The sequence below is a fragment of the Nannobrachium achirus genome (assembly GCF_963921795.1).
Source record: "Nannobrachium achirus genome assembly, chromosome: 21".
NCBI lineage: Eukaryota > Metazoa > Chordata > Actinopteri > Myctophiformes > Myctophidae > Nannobrachium > Nannobrachium achirus.
The window spans coordinates 9,350,768-9,371,262 of NC_137828.1; the positions used below are offsets into that span (position 1 = coordinate 9,350,768).

Sequence of the window (20,495 nt, forward strand, 5' to 3'; positions counted from 1 at the left end):
TATAGAGCTTTTCAAAAATGCATGATAACATTTGCCACCTTTCCGATACTGACATCTCGTATGGCCCATGTGGACTAATACAACTGAGGTACGAGCAGCTATTAAAATACATACAAAATGAGGTGCAAATAACACAGTTCTGGCACGTGAGTATAGTATATTTTCTAAAGGCCTTGGTAGTTTTTTTTTTCTTTTTTTTTGGTTCTTGGTTGTCGTTTTCAGGACATCCCGATCCCGACCAGCAGCGCAACGAGGAAGGTGAGGTTCCCGAGGGAGAACACTCCCAACAGCATCAAATACAAGCTGCCCTGCAAGGAACACAAAGGTTTACAAGAGCATTAGGGGTGCAACATTTAAAGGTATATTCAGTGATTGTATTTCATTCAAATAAAAATATAATTGGTACATTTTCCATTCATTCTCCTCATTAGAATGTGTGCTGACCATATAAGGACTTCCACCATGGCCCGTGTTACGAGCATAGCTAGATACGGTTTTCAGAGGTGGCCAGCCAGTCCTCGACCAATCAGGGTAGAGTATGGCCGTAGTTATGTTATGATGTTTAGTTAGGATGGTCAAAATAAAAGTTTTGAGAACCACAGTCGCTCTGAATTAAAAACATCTGCTAAATGCCTAGATGTAAACTACTGAACTCTGAAAATGCCACAGTCTCGTAGTAAATCAGTATCGTACATATCCTGAAGCTGGAGACGTAGGCCTACTGATATTCAGTGATTGGGTCTAATGATCAAAACGAGAACATCATAATGGTGTAAAAAATCTAAAAAAAATAAACATTTCCACGCTGTAAGGCCAGTAAGAGACAAGATGACCCCCGGCCACTTTCATTATCACTGAATACACCTTTAATAGAACCTTTTAATTTAATTGATTATGAGAACTAATCGATAATGTAATAAAAACAATAGAGGGTATCATATGCCACTTGATAAGATAAGAATTATGATACATAATTCTGGTTTGTGTATGACGCTCATATGACCATATAAGGTTATATATTATGAACTGAACTCACAGTATAGAGACCACATTTTGTGGATACTGTAAAGCTCAGGCTAATAGATTACAGGTCATAGTAACTTTGGTTGCCCCGACTGTAATCATGTTTTGATATACTGTGATACTATGATATAAGTCACGAGTGGTGGAAAATTACCAACACTACGTGTCACTTTCTTCCTGTTACTTCCTTGTTATGATATGGGAACGAATGAATAAGTTCCACGCTTCTTACTGTCATAAACTGTATGTCTTTATATACATGTTTTCCTCCATCTTGGAGGAGAGAGAGAATCCTCTGTCCTGCCGTTAGGGTGGGGAGAGATTTATCGAGCATACCACTAGGATGATATGCGCACTGTTTTGTCTTCTTTGTCTGCTCTCTCAAGAATACAGCAATCTAAAGAAATATAGTCCTTTGGCTCTTTGTCTTATTTTAACTATGGATTTAGAGATCCATAATTTATTATTAATTGGTCCATCGAGCGACGGATACTGTTTGTCAACATTGGCCGACTGAGAGACGGATAAAGTGTTCAGGCTGTTAGCCATTTAAAGTTCACTTTCTCTCCCCCGGTGGAACAATGTTCAACACGTATCTGGAACCAGCCAAAATTGGAATTTATCTCTACATTGTTGTATTTTCAGACAAAGGAATTTTATTTGACAACAGTGTTATGAGTTTTGGATTAATGTGGAACCGCGTGGACATCCATCAGCACCGGACCGTGACGAAAGGCTGGATATTCCACCGACGCTCCCCGTGTCCGGCTGCTTTGGGATTTCCACGCATCGGCAAATTCCTAAGTGATTAAGATAAGTACATATTTACTTAGTCCCCGTAACGTGTCGTGTCTTTGAATTTTGAATTAACGATGTTAATGTAATGATAATTGAGATGATTTGTGAATGATGTTCTCCCTCTGTCTGGAGGAGTCTAATAATGTTTCATCTTACAAAGTTTAAGGGTGGTACGTAACTCCCTAATCTATTTTTAACTATTTCTCTGGTTTGGTCTCGCTCTCTCATTGTGATGAGGAGGCAGACACAATACTGATTTTCAGACTTTAACTTTTTTTCGGTACAGTCGTTTTTGTTTTGTCAGTTTGTTTGGACCCTTTGAATGGTCATTATTTGTTTGGCTTATAACCTAGGGCGTGTGCTTTCTAGTCAGCCTGATTAAAACCGTGCTCATAGTCAGTTTGTGGTTATAGCTTGTTATGTCTGGACCCTATGAATGGTCAGTATTTGTCAGTTTATTACTGTTATGTTCACTGTACCGATAATACTGTGTTTACTCTACGCCTCTCACTCCCTCGCTTGCCCTCGCGAAGCAGAGTGGGGGATTCAGAAGCAATATGTTTATCTTTAAGACCGTTTTTATGGACCAGTTCTGTTTTCTGTAATATTAAATACTTTTAAGACGTTTTAAAATGTCTCTGAGAAATTAAAGTTAAGATTTAAGATTAAGAATAACTAACTAAATTATGAAGTCTAAATTAATATAATATGTTGTAACGTTAAGATTTAAAACCTGCTAGAGGATTCTGGCTGTGTATGAGTATAAATGGTCATTTATTTGATGACTTCATTATGTGATGAATGGATTCTGTGAGAATGAGTTTGCCGTAGGCTACTGTATGTGTGAGGGCGTGCACAAGTTTTGGGGAAGTGCGTGTGAGTGGTGTTCTGAGAGAGTGTGCGGGCGTGCATGCCGCCCCCCCCCCCCCCCCCCCCCCCCCTCATCTTGTCTCTGACCCGGTATGAGAGTGCGTGCGTGTGCGTGCACTTGTGTGTGTGTTCCAATACTGTATGTGTGAGTGCGGGCATGCGCCTGTGTGTGCGTAAATGTCGCTTTAAGCCCTTATCTTTTTTTTCACTCCCTCTCCATCACTCTTGTGTGAGTGTGTGCGTGAGCGTGCATGTGACTGTGATTCATGCCTGTTGAGGTGTGTGCCTGTGTGCCTGACATCTGCAGCCTTCAAGGTCAGATGGTCTCTGTGTGAGAGAATTGTTTTGGGAACAAGTGTCTCTGTCTCTTCCATTTTCAACAACATTCTGACTGTTTACTGTCTATGGTATTTTGTTTTGGTTCTATCCAGTCTTGAGAAGGACACAAGGTCGCTTCTCGCCCCTGAGGCGTATTACTTATCACTGACTCCCCTGTGCCCAAGCTGCTACTGTACTGTACTGTAGTGTATGATTTAAAGCTCATTTCATTGATTTAAATAATTTAAATTATTTTATTTAACTTTTACAACTTGTTGTAAAAAAAGGGGGGAGTCTAAGGTTTAATATATTTTAATTTTGATTTGATTTTAATTTATTTAATTTGGTTTTTCATTGATTTAAGATTTATTTGAAACTTAATTTGAAATATTTCTGTTTACATGGGCTGACGGTGAGAGAGGAGGACCGCAGTGTGGGGAAGGAAGAATCGGGTCATCATCGAAAACCACCTGACTGATGGGGTGCAGACGAACCACGACCTGAGGCCAGGCCAGACCAGTGCACGAGCCAATCCACCGCAATAGGCACGATGTAAAAATCGTGCCTTGTCGGTGAGTTTTCTGTTGCACTGTTGTGATGCCATGTAGCACTACAAACGCTATACATGAAGAATTAAATTGTTATGAACAAATGACTGGCCAAGTCCTCTGCCCCGTATAGGAACTACCTGAGAAGAAAGAAGAGAGACCCAGAAGAACGACCCCACATCAACTGCATCCTGCATCCTCCTCCCTCACGTCTCTACAATGCCCCACCACGTCGTCATCATCATCATCATCATCATCATCATCATCATCATCATCATCATCATCATCGCCATCACCGTCATCATCGACTTTTTAATTAATCTTTTTTCATTTTTCATTCTTTAATTCTTTATTCAATTTTAATTCTGTCTTCATTCATCTGTAAAAAACGATGAAATGATGTGTGAAGTTTCTTTAACTTTAAGGATTTATTACAGTTCCTTTTTGAAAATTTGAATTTATAAATATTATTAAAGTCTTCATATTCATATTATTATTATTACCCTGATAAAATGTTTAATATGGAGGTCATATGAACCTCATACAAAAATTAAAAGGATAGATTGATAAGATAAGAATTATGATACATAATTCTGGTTTGTGTATGACGCTCATATGACCATATAAGGTTATATATTATGAACTGAACTCACAGTATAGAGACCACATTTTGTGGATACTGTAAAGCTCAGGCTAATAGATTACAGGTCATAGTAACTTTGGTTGCCCCGACTGTAATTATGTTTTGATATACTGTGATACTATGATATAAGTCACGAGTGGTGGAAAATTACCAACACTACGTGTCACTTTCTTCCTGTTACTTCCTTGTTATGATATGGGAACGAATGAATAAGTTCCACGCTTCTTACTGTCATAAACTGTATGTCTTTATATACTGAATGTAACTTCCATTTTGGGAGAGAGAGAACCCTCTGTCCTGCCGTTATGGTGGGGAGAGATTATCGAGCATACCACTAGGATGATATGCCCATTGTCTGTCTACCTTGTCTGTCTCTCCTCAATACAGCAATCTAAGATCAGTCCTTTGGCTCTTTGTCTTATTTTAACTATGGATTTAGAGATCCATAATTTAATTATTACCACTCATCTAGACTGAGTGGCAAAACATAAAGCAGCATGAGGCATTGGAGTTTGGAAGCGCTTGTTGGGAAACTCCTCCTCACTCCTACTGACTCCTCATGACTCCTACTGACTATGTCTTTGCCACTCGTAGATAGATAGATAGCCATAGATAGATAGATAGATACCTTTATTATCCCAAGGGGGGAAATCAGTTGCCCAGAGGCAGCACAGCAGTATAAGGTTATTTACAAAGTTACAGAGAAGTAAGAAAAAGAAAAAAACAAGAACAGAGTACAGTAAAGAGCAAGGTACATCAAGAGAGGGAACGAATAATATATAAATATATATATGTGTGTCCGAACACAGCTGAGGGCTAGTCATTGAATTTTTTTTTTTCATTTTCATTTTTTCATTTCATTTGAAAGCTGGGAATCATAGCTACAACATGATATATTGGTTGTGAAGATTGACCCAACAGTTTTGTAGATATGGCTTATAGAGTTATGCCATGCAGAAATACTAGATCTGAGAAATTCAGCCTTTTAGATGAAATGTAACCTGCAAAATGTGAGGTTTCTCTTCACATTAATTTAAAAAAGTCTTATTTACATGCAGAGTTAAGCTCTGGTGTTTAAGTGAAATGTAGCCTGATATTTATGAAATACTTTTGTGGCTTTATCACATTTTAGGAAAAAAAAAAAAAAAAGTAATTTCAGGGCTGGTCTAAAGCTGTGCTTTCCGAAATGACTGCCCCTCTGCTATGCTGGGTCACATATACATAAAGTGTCCTTAAGCACAACTATCAAAATAGTTCAGTGTCCAAAACACTCCAATACTTTAGTGTCCAACACACTCAGCAGGCATTCTCAAATAACTTCCAGGTACGATGAAGAGGCCCTCATTGCGCCCTATAGAGAGAGATCTCTCTCTATAGCGCTGCTATTACTCAAAGATTTGCCATTTCAGATCATCACAAGTGACAAGCCAGTGGGCCAATTACATGAGTTATATTTCGTCGTTGTCAAGCACACAAGCACGGTGCGAGGCGTTGTGTGCTTGTAGATCTGCTGTTTTCACTACTTTTGTGCGACGGCCTTGTATGATGAAGCAGGGCTTTGCTTTGCGAAAGAAATTACAAATTTGAAACTTGGAGATACAAGGTTTCTGCCCGACAGTGACGATTTACTTTGTTGGCCGCCCAGCCCCCAAAATGGAACGAAGGCCGACATTTTATTTTTAATTTTTTCCTAATGGCCGGCCTGGACCGGCCGGGAATGAACCGGCCGAGAATGAACCGGCCATTCTGCTCTAATCTGTTGATGAGTTTTGGTCTTACCTTTTCAGAGTCACTTTCTTCTGTATCTAGAAAGGAAACAGAAGAGTTAAACGTGCTAAACTGTATTTCTGAAATGTAATAGTCACTAAGCCCTCTATATTTAAACAAAGCATGACATGAGTTGGCTCTGTAGTTGGTCCACTAAATAAAAAGGAAATGAAAATACATGATCTTCAGGCTCACAACGCTCTGCAAAGCCACATGTTGGGAGGTTGTAGATCGGCTATTTTATAGGAATATAGGAAACTTAGGGTTCAAATTATTTTCAAAGGTAATTAGAAATAAATGTATATTAAAGTATATCTATTAAATAATTGAATTAATACATTAAAAATAAATGCATTATTATTATTAAATTAGGAACAACAGGCCTCACACTGGAGACAAAGTAAGCTGTATGATCAAGTAGGGCTGTCACGATTATGACATTTTACATGGCGATTAATTGTCATTGATTTAATTGTGTTGTCGTTGACAATTACATTTCTGTTTGGCTTTTAGGCTTTGAAGTTGCACATGGCAATCATGACACATAACTTAAATATACAAATAAATTACTGAGATATTTGACAACTTTATACTTCAAAAGAACATTGATTGTGGAAATAGCCGATCTACAAGCTCACAACACGTCACAATGCGACGCGTTGTGAGCTTGTTGATCTGCTATTTACACTATGTTTTGAAAGTGTTTGAAACTATAATAACATTTCTCAACATGGAAATGATTATGACGATTATGCAAAATAATTGCGATTACCTCATATAATTGCGATTAGACGATTATGTAATAATTGTGACAGCCCTATGATCAAGTTTTTCCATGAATGATTTAGTTTTTTCTTTGCCTCTGTGCCACCTGTCATTACTGCCGTTACAGTGTGTTGTCATGGTTACCGTAGTTTGTTTACCTTTGTGTAGGCACTTGTAGTGAAGATCAAACAGAATGTAGACTAGAGCCTCCCAGGCCACGAACCCGCCCATCACCTTCATCAACCATTGGTCCTCTGTGCCGTCAATCAACCTGAGGCCAGTGAATATGGCTGCCACTGTGTGATGACATTTGATTGAGAGAGATCCCAGTCTGTTAAAGATCTTCCAATGTAAAACTTGAGTCACTTCCAGGGACATGCTGGGCCCCTGATTCAGCCCGGGAAAAAGAGTTGGAGAGGCCCTCATTGCACGCTATAGAGAGAGATCTCTCTCTATAGCGCTGCTGCTACTCAAAGATTTGCCATTTCAGATCATGACAAGTGACACTGACAAGCCAGTGGGCCAATTACATGAGTTGTATTTCGTCGTTGTCGGGTGGAAACCTTGTATGTCCAAAACCGTTTGTTTTGTATTTATCATTTAAAAAATGATTTAAACTAGTGAAAACAGCCGATCTACAAGCACACAATGCCTCGCACCGCGAAGCGTTGTGTGCTTGTAGATCTGCTGTTTTCACTACTTTTGTGTGACGGCCTTGTATGATGAAGCAGGGCTTTGCTTTGCGAAAAAATGCACACATTTGAAACTTGGAGATACAAGGTTTCTGCCCGACAGTGACGATTTACTTTGTTGGCCGCCCAGCCCCCAAAATGGAACGAAGGCCGACATTTTATTTTTAATTTTTTCCTAATGTCCCGCTTTTCCCAATGGCCAGCACGTCCCTGGTCACTTCCTGACTTGCCTACATAAATGGTGACCTTTTGTAATAATACGAGTCCAATGATAAATTGTAGAGAGAGAGAGAGAGAGAGAGAGAGAGAGAGAGAGAGGGTCTATATTTCTACTTAGTCTTTGTCTCAAAGGAGACACAGCAAAGACCAAGATGCATTAGGCGCTCTACAGACGGACAGCGGTTGCCGCCGGGGCTCCCGCTTGGATCTGCGAGGACCGCGCCGCGGTGATCCACAAACACACTCGCTCTTTGAGTAAACGCTGCGCGGTATTTCACAAAGATGAACACAATCCATCTCTCACCGCCCGCGTACGCATGCACAAATGAGCACGCTCGCGGGGATTTTCACGGGACTGCGCCCGCTCGCCTCGCCGCCTCTAAACTTCGCTGCGCGGACGAAATAGCCGCCCGCCTCTCATTGAAAATGAATTACTAGCAGGCGGTGACCGTGTACCGTCTGGAATCCCCTTTAGCCTTCTTTGTTTTTGCTATAATGCGTTACATTACAACTTTTCAGGAACAGAAAGCCAACAGTTTCTATTAGATTGTATCATTGATGTCACTGGTAGACACATGTTTCTGAACTGTCCACAGCCCTCCTTTGAGACACCGACTGAGTAGACAAAAATGTGACTGAGCATGACACTGGGGCAGTCATTTCGGAAGCCACTACCTTAGACCACAGCTGAAATTACTTTTTTTTCTCTCTAAAATGTGATATAAATGTGATAAAAAATGAAAAAAATAAAAATAAAAATAAATCAATGACTAGCCGTCAGCCGCGCTGGGACACAAATGGTCCCATGTTATAATGAGCATCATTGAGGACCAACTATATGAGGATAGGTTGAAAATGGATGACGTGGGTCTTTAGCATGTCAATGAAACTTTCAGTCATGTCCTAATAAAATAAGAGTAAACTGGGTTGAGGGAAACATAAGGCTGACCCCATCCCTGTTCACTGGTTCTGTAAATATAAAGTACATCAATGGAATACAGAGACACCACATACATTATTAACAGTTCTACTGCCAGATGTATTATTTATTTATTGGGCAAAAAGCAGCTTACCTCATATGTGTACTTTAGCCGAGCGGGCGGCAGAGGGCAGCTTTATGCAAAGAATTAATGTGAATTGGGCCGCTTTGCTTGCCATCCGTTCAGAGCATAGAAATGCATTTTCTAGATCAGATCCACAGAAAACAGCCAGGAAGTGATTTGGGACTCCATTATTGCTAACGTGCGGTGGATTTTTGAGAGCAGCGTTACGGGAGATGTTTTTACTGTACACGGCGGCGCGACCCCTCATCAGCTTACAGTCATCAGACAAGGTAAAAAGAACGAGCCGTATTGGCAACGAGCTGGGTAAATTGGGGCGAACTGGAACGTCCAAAGCGGTAAAAGAGTTAAAATCCACTGTTCCTTACCAGCCAAGCCTTTGATTGCTACTGCATTCAGAGAATGATACCAGTTAAACAGAAACCTCCTGGTGAAGAGAGCAAGGTTGAATGAATATTATTAAGAAATGTTAAGCATAATAACGCACACACACAAATACGGTATACAAAAAACATGGCAAACTGTGAGAGTGTATATTCAGTAACAGGGGTCTCCCAGTCTCTCAAGCTCTCCCAATTTCACTTGTTTATCGTGTATGAGTTCCCTCTCTTTTGAATGAAATTGACATCCCAACCTGATTTTTTTCTTGTTCTGCTGTTTACTAAAGGGCTGAAGAGACAGGGAGACCCCTGTTATTGAACAAACACACTATTATGGCAATGATTGCCATCAGAATATAGGGTTATTCAACATTTATTTTAAACAAATACATCTCACCTAGAGCAGTGGTCCTCACTCAACCTTTTCAGGCCGCGACCCAGACAATAATCATAATTTAACTGGGGACCCCTAGCCTAGTTCCAGACCCTGAATCGCTAGCCACACCCCTTTAATTTTTTATTTTGGCGATTTAGGGGTCTAGAATTGCTCTCATTGAAGAGGCTTTCCTCGTTCGAAAATCCATACGGCGAATCAGCGTCGTGAATCAGCGTCTTGTGATCAGCGTGGGTGGGGCTTTCCCAGAACTCATGTGCGTTTCCAAGTAAACAAGCGCCGCCGCCGTACCGTACCGCGCATCGCGTTGCCCGTCGCAGTAATATGCGATCGTATCGATCTCGCTATGAAACACCAGTAGCAGGCATGTTATGTTGTGTTTGATTCCTAGTTCTTAGTGCTCCTATTCTGCCTGTTTCTTTGGTTAGCAAGTAGCACTAGCAAGCAACAGGCTAGCCACTAGCCAGCCACATATAACAACACTACGTCATCTGCTTTGCTACTGTTGTGTTGGTCAGACGGTGAACCAATCGCAGAAGACTGCCTCTTTGGCAACGCCCATCCTTGAAATTGCCTTAGATGAGAGCAAGTTCAGACTGAATAATGGAGTGAAACGAAATGTCAATTCAGGTCAGTGTCAGGCTAGGGGACCCCCCCACCCTGACGAGCACTAAGAGTTGAGGCATTACATTTTGTATAACACGGTTCAATTGCGAAAATAGCCGATCTACATGAGGCGTTGTGAGCATGTAGATCTGCTATTTTCACAATTTCTGCCTCTAATATTTGACAAGTTGGCCAATGTTTAATTTGTCATTTTAGAGGTATTAAAAAGTCCTTAAAATGTCACATTAGAAATGTGCAGATACCCTCTATCTTATATTACATTTTAGAACTGCAGCCAGCGGTATTTGTCACCAACAGACCAAATGCAGCACTCCAATTGGCTAGGACTGATCACGTGCCACACGGAGTTCCAAACCGGAAGTGCGTCCGGCGGTCAAATATGTCCGACCGGAAACGTGCGCTGCGGCACAATAGTTCCGCCCCAATTTTTTTTTTTTTTAACTTTTTTTTTTTTAAACTTTTTTTTTTAAACTTTTATTTTTATTTTTTATAATTTATTTATTTATTTTTTTAACTAGATGTGAGCGGGCCGAAGGCCCGCGAACCTCTATAGGCGGGTGCAGATATGGTTTGACCCAAAAAAAATTGCAACAAAAGGTTTCTCAATGGTTTATTCTAGTATCAGGTGTACTTAATAACATATCAAAAGTCTACCAAAATCTGACCACTAGAAATGCATATTTTCAAGATGGCCACCGCCAGTTCCTTAAAAGACCATTATTCCTTTATTATTCATCATAGACAAATATTTGTGGTGTCAGGCCTCATATTTTGATGATCTAGGAATCCAATTAGCACATATAAATTATAGTCAAGTGATTACAAGTACAATTATGTTAAAACAGTTGGTTATAATAAGGTTATAAGCATATTTATGTTAAATTTGAAGATTTCCGAATGTAATTGGACATTTCTCCTTTTTCAATGTGCCATAATGTCCAGTATTGATGATTTCAGTTATAATTAACATTTTGTTAAAGTTTTCAGGAGATTTCTTTTGATACCAATAAGTAATAAATTCGTTATTAGTGTGAGGTATGTGAAATTAATAAAAACAGAGCAGCCATGTTATAGTCATTAAATACACATTTTGGGAAACACAATGGTGAAGAAATGGCTTCACCATTGTGTTTGATAAGGTGTCTAGTATCACATAAAAAATAATAATTAAATATAACTCCCCTAGGGGAACCTGTGACAGATGCTGAATGTTGGGGTGCTGCAACCTTATACAGGAAAAATCTAAAGAATTGTAATTCTCACCTCAGTACGTAGCTTGTGATCAGTCAAACTAGAGTTTCTTCATGATTATGAATTCATTAAAAGCATTAGGTTTGCACTGAAACCACTGAGACTCACAAAACTGTTACCTCTGAAGAGTCCCCCCGGGGGGAATGGATGTGTGTAGCAGGGATAGAATGCACATTGCGCGGAAAAGGGAGCATGAGGGGTGAATGATGTGACGATCAGTGAGGGGGCAGTGTGGGAGTGTAGAGGGGATGTGGTGGCTCTCAGGTGGGTACAGGTAGGTTCTGATGAGTGTAGGTTAAGAGGGGGTCTGGAAGCCTGGGATATCCTGTGATGTCCCCTTAACCGCTTTACATATCTGAAAAGCTCCATACTTGAGGACTAAGCTGGGCCATCATGGGCTTGGAGAGGGAGTTGAGGTCAGTGCTGTCACAACCTAGGTGTTTACTGGGTCTTGGCAGGAGTAGTTGAGGAGTGTGGCACGGATAGGGTTCAGATTGACTTGTCAGTTTTTTCTGGAGCATTTTAGCAGTAAGAGGGCAGATGGGACAGCTCATGACACGCTGTGCTCCAAGTCTTCCCATCTAACCAACTTCAAGGCCAACGCAAGGCTGTGTCCTTGCTGCTATCTGACAGACAAGCATTGCTTTCTGCATACACCTCAGCTTTTTAACTGGAGAGCGTAACAGCCAAGCACCCTCTGAGTCACACTGATAGGTCACTATGGGCTCCTGTTAATATTAATGGTCTTAGAAAATACCAAACAACCAGACACTGACTCTCCTGTGAGCCAGTAATAGGGAAACACCCGTCAGCCTGACACACAGTCATGCTCCACATGGTGGTTTTACAACCACCAACACTGGGAACTGGCCTTCCTCATTATCTATACCCACCCACAAGGGCCTATCATGACCCGAAGGGCCACTTGGAACCAGTGGGACTATCGGTAAGCCAGGTGACACCCCTGTCGGCCAAATGCATGATCTTAATTCTAATACCATACTTGCCTCCTCCTCACTCCATCCTCCAGCGTGATCCAGTTTGTGTCAAATGCAAATTTGTTTTTGGAGGAGCTGTGAGCCTCCTCCACATAACAACCCAGCTGTCTGACACATCATAACTAATTGTAGTCTCACCAAATTTACACTAAGCATGGAGCGTTTCTTAAAGCGAACCCAATTGTGAGGATGGAAGTTTGCGTATTGGCATTTGGCTATTGCACCACTAAGGCCTAAGAACCACCACCACCACCAGGAAAAGACACAACCCATTCTCTCTTACCACCTATGGACACTCGTCCTGGGCTTCCAAGTGCCCCACTACAGCCAGTTGTTGTTGTTTTTTCCCCCTCTGACATGGGGGAGGAGAGAACTCATGTAACTTTGCACTTCAGACAGTGCTCCAAGAGCCCATGGAGCTATCAAGATACCCCTACGCCCTCATCCACCTGAAGGGCTCTTTATAGGTCCACTAAACTCTTAGACGAGAGCCCGCTTACCCTTTCACCCACCCCGGCCCCATCCCCATACTCTGCACCCTATAGGCCTTATTCACCACCTCTGCCTATAGGCACCCAGTAGACCATTACAGTAGGCTCAGACAGCTCTGCACTAACCTCCATACTCACCAAAACCCCTCTTTGCACACTCATACTGTTCCTAGAATATACACCTTCCTAATATTGCACACTCATACTGTTCCTAGAATATACACCTTCCTAATATATCAGAAAGTTGTTGAAAATGTATGTACACTGTGCTTGTCTGCAAGAAAAAGAAAAAATCTAGTATGTACAGTAGGGGTGGAAGTATGACATTTCAGTCTTGTTCAAGTGAAAAACAAATGTAAAGAAATAACTATGTGGTATTTAATACATATTAAGTTAGCTAACTTGAAACGGTTGGCCCTTTCAGTGGGTTTTAATAGAGTCACAGACACAATATTGGATTTCAGAATTATGTAATTGTATTTCTGCAATTTGGACAAGTCCAATGGATTCCTAGGCCACATAAACATAGGGTTTGACACACAAAATACTTGTCTAGGGTAAATAATGAAGGAGTTAGAGTATTTTAATGAATGTTTGTCCATCCTGGACGCCATCTTGAAAATGACACCTTTCCAGTGGTCAGACTTTGGTAGACTTTTAGTATGTTATTAAGGACACCTAATACTACACAAAACAGTTGAAAAATCTTTTGTTGCAATTTTTTTTGGGTTAGGTGCTTTTTTTTCATAACTGCACCCGCCTACTAGTACACTTACACTTGGTGTGTTTACTGTGTTTACTGTTGAGTGGGAAAACAATGTTAAGTTTATCATCTCGGGGACCCCCCCCAAAATAATTTGGGGACCCCCTTGGGGGTCCCGACCCACAGGTTGAGAACCACTGACCTAGAGCACCTTTAGAGGGAGTATACTTTTTTTTTTTTTTTGTAATTTTTCTCCCACGATTTTGCAACCCATTTTCACCCAGTGCCTATGTAATCCTGGGCTCTGCTCTCCCTCTGCCGCGCCTGGGGAGACAACAGACTGACCTCATGCTTCCTTCAATGCATGAGTAGTCCAAGTTGTTTCTTTTCACCTGACAGTGGGGATTTCCCCGGGATGGACGTAGCGCGTGGAAGGAACACGTTATTCCAACCAGTTCCTTTCCCCTCCATCAGGCGCCCCGGCTGGCCAGGGGGAGGCATTATTGAGACCAGGATTACTGCATGTTTTTGTGAGGGTATCAACCCTAGGAGACACGGGGAGAACATGCAAACTCCACACAGAAAGGCCCTATCACCGACCCCACCTAGGGTGTGGGCGCTGATGATTGCGAGGGAGAAAGCACCCACAGCGTCCCCCGGCAGGAATCGAACAGAGGGAATATACTTACATGTGATGTTGTGGAGTACAGCGGAACACAGCCACAGCAGGCTGCATCAAACATAGAATCATCACTATACACCCCAGGACTGGGTGAGCCCCCTGCAAACAGTGGCGGAAAGTAACTATAAGTACATGTACTCAATTACTGTAACTAGAAGCTCTTCGGGCGGCCGAGTGTCTAGTCGGCAACCTGGCCAACTCGGGAACGATGTAAATAGGGAATGAATGCTCCACCCTTTAATGCAAACTCCATTATACCTGTTGTCATAACCAGTTTTGACCATCTGTTTGCCTGTGTCCATTTATGCCCATATATGTAGATATCTGTATCTGTCTGCCTGCGTCCATTTATGCCCATATGGGGATCTCTGCAGACACAGTGCCGGTTCTGGAAAACACTAATGTCAGACATTAGCTCCGCATACGGAGATTCCGGACCTTTCGTGCTGGTTCCGGATATTTACATTATTATTACAATACATAGATGAACCACTTAAGTCACTTAGGCTATGTGAAAACAGCCGATCTACAAGCTCACAATGTGAGTCAAGTTAGTATTGAGAAAAAAAAGTTAAAAATCACACCCGTGTGAACTGAGCGGTGGTCGTGGAGGCTGCACACACACACGCTGCAAATTCCTATGTGTATTACACAATGGTTAATAAATAAAGAAATCTGAATCTGAATCTGAATCTGAATCTGAATCTGCACAACAGCACTACTGGGTGGGTGCAGCGGGGGTTGCAGTGCTTAAGGGTCAAATACGCAACCGCAGGTTTCCCGGTGAACCTGAGCGCAACGAGATGAGGATAAAGGAAATCATGAAATGGAAAACATTAAATTAACTTCTGAAAATGCTTCTAAGCCTACACTAGCCTACTAGTAAAACTAGTGGAACCGCGATCTTGCCACACGTGAATAATTGTGGATGTAAACAATAACACAGACAATATAAATCCTTAGTCTAGTAATGGGAAGAAGGGGTTAAATCATCATGGCCCCAAATAACTTTTAAATATCTTGCAATTGACGACGAGTCTCTTACGAAATTTTCATAGACCTGTTTGCTTGTTTCACTCACAGAATCTGGCAACCGTGGCTCTCTCCAAAACAAAGCACAGCGTGTGGGTGTGTGTGTGTGTGTGTGTGTGTGTGTGTGTGCGTGCGTGCGTGCGTGTGTGTGTGCGTGCATGCATGCGTGCGTGGTGTAGTGTGTGTGTGTGTGTGCGACGCGTGTGTGTGTGTGTGTGTGCCTGAGTGAGTGTGTGCGTGCGTGCGTGCGTGCGTGTGCCCCCTGTGTGTGTGTGTGTGTGTGTGTGTGTGTGTGTGTGTGTGTGGCCTGGCCTGAACATTTGTGTGTGAGTGTGCCTGGGCTATCCTGAACAACAGCGCCCCTCCCTTAACATGTGCGGTCATAAAAGGTCCTGCAGGCTACAGACACGCATACAGACAGACATACAGACAGACCCACACACACCGCCACGTATAGGAGCGTTGTGACCACCGCTCAAAAAGAGTCTACAAGAACAATAACAGTACCGTCTGTGAATATGTGAATGTCAGTGAATATTTCACATCAAGCTACTGATTTGGTGATGCCTCATTCATGCAGGAAGCTTTTATTCACAGTGAAAAATCAACCTCGTTTTGACAAATAACGTCCCTTCGTCCACATGTAATGTTCACGTTCTGTTCTGTGTGTTGGTACTCACGACTTACCCCACTCCAGACCCGGACGTGAGAGAATGTGAGGATGAAGGCAATGCTGGTGGCGACCACGGTCAATGTCATCAAGCTCACATGAACCTGGCACACACACACACACACACACACACACGCACGCACACGCGCACGCACACGCACACACACACACACACACACACACACACACACACACACACACACACACACACACACACACACACAATGAGTAATGAGTTAAGCCCTTTGCACACAGGCGCGTTTATCCGCACGGATAAAACGGACAATTCATTTTTTTTTAAAGAAAACAATGATGCTCTAAGACCTCATACACACCGGATCCGAATTAGCCGTGCGACGAGTGGCGAAAAAAGTCGGGACATTCCAAAAACATCAAACAAAATGAAAACACTCTTTTTGTAAATCAATTGTTGTGCAAGTGTCTCACGACAGCAGTAGTGGAAACAGCTGATCTTCAAGCTATGACGTATCCACCCGACAACGGCGATAATAATTAAGCAATAGTACACGAGAGGGTGTGCATTATCGCAGTTATTTGGCCCGACAGCCTTGACGCAGGAATGAGCCACAGGCGAGTTCCGTAGGCAGGACTGAAGGGACAATTAACCGCGATAAGGCAGACCCTCGAGTGTAATATTGCGATTATACAACTGTTGCCCTTAAAAAAACACGTCAACTTCATTTCATTGTAATTAAGATATTCGATAGGAATTTGTACATTTTTAATACCTCATTTAGCGACTATGTCCCTGAACGTCACATGAAAACCGCTAGCCTAGCATAGTGTGGGGAGAGAGGCCCGCCTGCTCTCTTTCGTGACAAACGCAGAGATTTCTTTATTTGATGAGACCGTGCAGTAGTGCTCAATATATGCACGGTTGGAGAGACAGTTTTCCATTGAGAGCCCGACTACCTGTTGTATAATATTTGAAATGCCACACATTCCTCTGGCTTTGCACAAAGTGATGAAGTAACACTCTGAGGTCTCACCAGGAACCAGACATCCTTGTCCCAGCAGCCTCCCTGTCCTTTGCCCAGGGTCTTCAGATACCTGGCCACCAGCATCCCCAGGGTCCCCGTGGTCATCCACGCTATCAGCATCAACGCTCCTGAAACACCAGCACAAACTGGATTACACCAGATTACACGGGCATACACCAGATATACATTGGATTACACCAGATTACACGGGTATACACCAGATATACATTGGATTACACCAGATTACACTGGCATACACCAGCCATACATTGGATTACACCAGATTACACTGGCATACACCAGATATACATTGGATTACACCAGATTACACTGGCATACACCAGACATTGGATTACACCAGATTACACTGGCATACACCAGATATACATTGGATTACACCAGATTACACTGGCATACACCAGATATACATTGGATTACACCAGATTACACTGGCATACACCAGATATACATTGGATTACACCAGATTACACTGGCATACACCAGATATACATTGGATTACACCAGATTACACTGGCATACACCAGATATACATTGGATTACACCACATTACACTGGCATACACCAGATATACTATACATTGGATTACACCAGATTACACTGTAGTACACCATATTTATTTGTATTACACCATATATACTGTATGTTACAGGATCATAATGATCGTAATCTCTTTTCGGTTTGTGTGTGTGATTTTTATTTTATTTAAATTTCTTTGTCTGTATGAGTTACCGTATCTCGGAGTCAGCACTGCTCACTTCACACTGGGTGTGATTTATTTGTTTAGAGCAGTGGTTCTCAACCTTTTCAGCCCGTGACCCCCAAAATAATAATATTTGGGGACCCCCCGCCCTGGTTTTAGAGGTATTAAAAGTGTCTTATTAAAAGTCCTTAAATTGTCACTTTAGAAATGTGCAGATACCCTCTCTATACGCTCAAACTTGACGTTGGTTTGTTTACTGTTGAGTGAGAAAACAATGTTTCACATTAAGTTAATCATCTGGGGACCCCCCAAAATAATTTGGGTACCCCTCTGGGGGGAGAACCACTGGTTTAGAGGAGAGACAGGGAGGGAGACCACATTGAAGTGTGCACACGTCAAGCATAACAGCACAAGCGAGGGACTGGCACTCAGTGTGCACCAGGGGCATAGTTTCGCCGATTTAAAATGATTCCAATACGGAACTAAAACTTCATATGATTGGCCGCTAGTTGCGCTGTTTCCCCCCCCGGCAGATCGCAAAAAGAATTGTTCTCCATTGGACCCCATTCATTTTCCCCTTTCGTTTTCTAACCTTAATTAACATTTTCATACATACTTTATGGTTCCTATCGATAGTTAAAAATTGCCTTTCAATCACGATGATATGCGTTTTGTGAAAATAAGGTCCCATTTATGTTAAAATTGATGATAAAGTTGCGGGGGGCGTGGCCAACTAAACTGATACCAGCCGGCTGTGTTCTTCTTCGTGTGCTGTATTTCGGGAGGCTCCAACCACAGTCTCCCATGTATCCCTGCGGTTGCACGTGACCGTTGGCAGCCAATAGCATCCTCTGGTGCTTTTACAATCTATGATGGCAACACCCATGCGAAGGACTCAAAATGCGTCATTTGCGCTGCATAGAAACCAATGGCTTTGCTTTGTCCATATATCTTTTACAGTCAATGGTGTGCACTCACTCACCGTGTGCTTTGAGGATGTGAGGTCGTCCAGCCTGGCCAACCAGCAGAGGAAGGGAAAGGTCCACTTTGGTGTCACTGATGAATGTGTTGCTGTGGACACTGATGAGACCTGTCCAGTGAAGAGCAACGAAGACACAACTAAATGTCCAACATGTGTTTTCACTCATTCACAGTGAAATGATATACGTTTGATACACTCGGTGCCACGCTGTGAGCTTGTATATCTTCTATTTTTCACTGGTTAAACCAGGGGTTTTCAAAGTGGGTGACGGGGCACCCTGGGGTGCCGCGACGGCAGTCCAGGGGTGCCGCGAGATCATTTGATAATATTTGGAATTTATTTGGACAAAAAATATTTAGTATCATTTTAAACATGAAGTACACAGTTATTTTCAGTCACTTCTAACTAAAATGACTATTATCTCAACGTTTTCCTCGCAACATAATCACTAAAATATCATTACTGTCAGGCAGAAACCTCTGTCGCACAAAACTAGTGAAAACAGCCGATCTACAAGCACACAACGCCTCGCGATGTGTGCTTGTAGATCTGCTGTTTTCACTAGTTTAGTACATTTTATAGATGATAAATATAAAACGAACGGTTTTGAACATACAAGGGTTCCACCCGACAACAACGATATGCAATAAATATGAGGTGCTGGGAGTGAAAATTATAATGTAGGGGTGCCTCGGATTTAAAAAAATATTCACGGGGTGCCCTGAGACAAAAAAGTTTGGGAACCCCTGGGTTAAAGTATTCAATAATTCTAGGCCTAAATGGGACTCCAACAACTGCATGCAGTCAGCCTACCGTCGTGGCTGGGTCCGTGGACCATCATGACGTAGTAGGGTTGATTGAAGCCAGTGGTCCTCTGCGTGGAGATGGGGTTCATGGAGGTGAAGGAACAGCTGATCACCCCGTCCCTCACCCAGCCTCTCACATCTGAAACCTTCCCCTGGTGGAGGGAGAAAAGAATACTCTGTTGTTGGGAACAAAATTAAAGGTGATACACCATGAAATTTCACTTTTCCTATTTTAAAACCTTTTTTTGGGGGTCCCACTAGCACCTTCTATCCTCACAAAGTCCCATTTCAGACCGTTGTGTCTTTCTCTGGTTTTGGGAAGGCGGAGGTTAAAAGCATCCCACGGGTTCTCAAAACAGGCTATCCAGATTTGCTGCCGATTGTGACGTCATCTGCCAATTGTGACGTCATCATAAAAAAGAATTCATTTTTTTTTTTTTTTTTCAAAAAGATTTGGGGGGGTGGCGCAGTTCAGGCCAAAGGTGGTACTGCAGCTGAAATACTCAGAGCCATTCAAAAATGAGAGAGGCTCTCTATTCAGGAGTGGTAATTTAGCCTCAAACCTTTTGAAAAACGTTTTTGGGACATAAACAATATGACATAAATACTTTTTAAATGCATGGTGTATCACCTTTAACTTGTGATGATTCACCAGCTGTCTTTGCCAGTGGTTCTCAAACATTTTCATGTCAAGGACCCCCAAGTTGATATGTATTTGGCCCCCTAGCTGAACATATTTTGTGCCAGGGAGTGGCAGGGACCCCCATTAGAGACAATTTGTTACAAATAGAAGCTCTTACTTATCGGATCATGTGAAAATGTGTCACAAATCTTTTATTCCAATTCCAAAAATAGGAGATCTACAAGCTCACAACACGTCAAAATGCCATGCATTGTGAGCTTGAAGAGCACGCACGCACGCGTGCACGCATGCACACACGCACACACACACACACACACACACACACACACACACACACACACACACACACACACATCCTCTTTTAAGACAGCAACCTCTGCAGAGATACAGATAAAAACGGAACAGCCTGG

The 20,495-nt window shown here is 42.2% G+C and overlaps 1 protein-coding gene across 1 annotated transcript in view; it reads right to left on the reverse strand.

The window, feature by feature from the left end:
- Positions 1–218: 218 nt before the first annotated feature.
- Positions 219–20,495, reverse strand: part of LOC308307242 (putative ferric-chelate reductase 1) — a gene marked incomplete at both ends in the record, with an annotated part of 34,786 nt that continues 14,509 nt past the window's right edge. The window contains 9 exons of the mRNA XM_080752415.1: positions 219–308; positions 5,980–6,005; positions 6,891–7,028; positions 9,073–9,131; positions 14,238–14,329; positions 15,950–16,036; positions 16,943–17,061; positions 18,637–18,744; positions 19,450–19,594. Of these exons, the coding sequence (XP_080608541.1) occupies positions 219–308; positions 5,980–6,005; positions 6,891–7,028; positions 9,073–9,131; positions 14,238–14,329; positions 15,950–16,036; positions 16,943–17,061; positions 18,637–18,744; positions 19,450–19,594 (864 nt within the window). The remainder of the gene's footprint in view (positions 309–5,979; positions 6,006–6,890; positions 7,029–9,072; positions 9,132–14,237; positions 14,330–15,949; positions 16,037–16,942; positions 17,062–18,636; positions 18,745–19,449; positions 19,595–20,495) is intronic.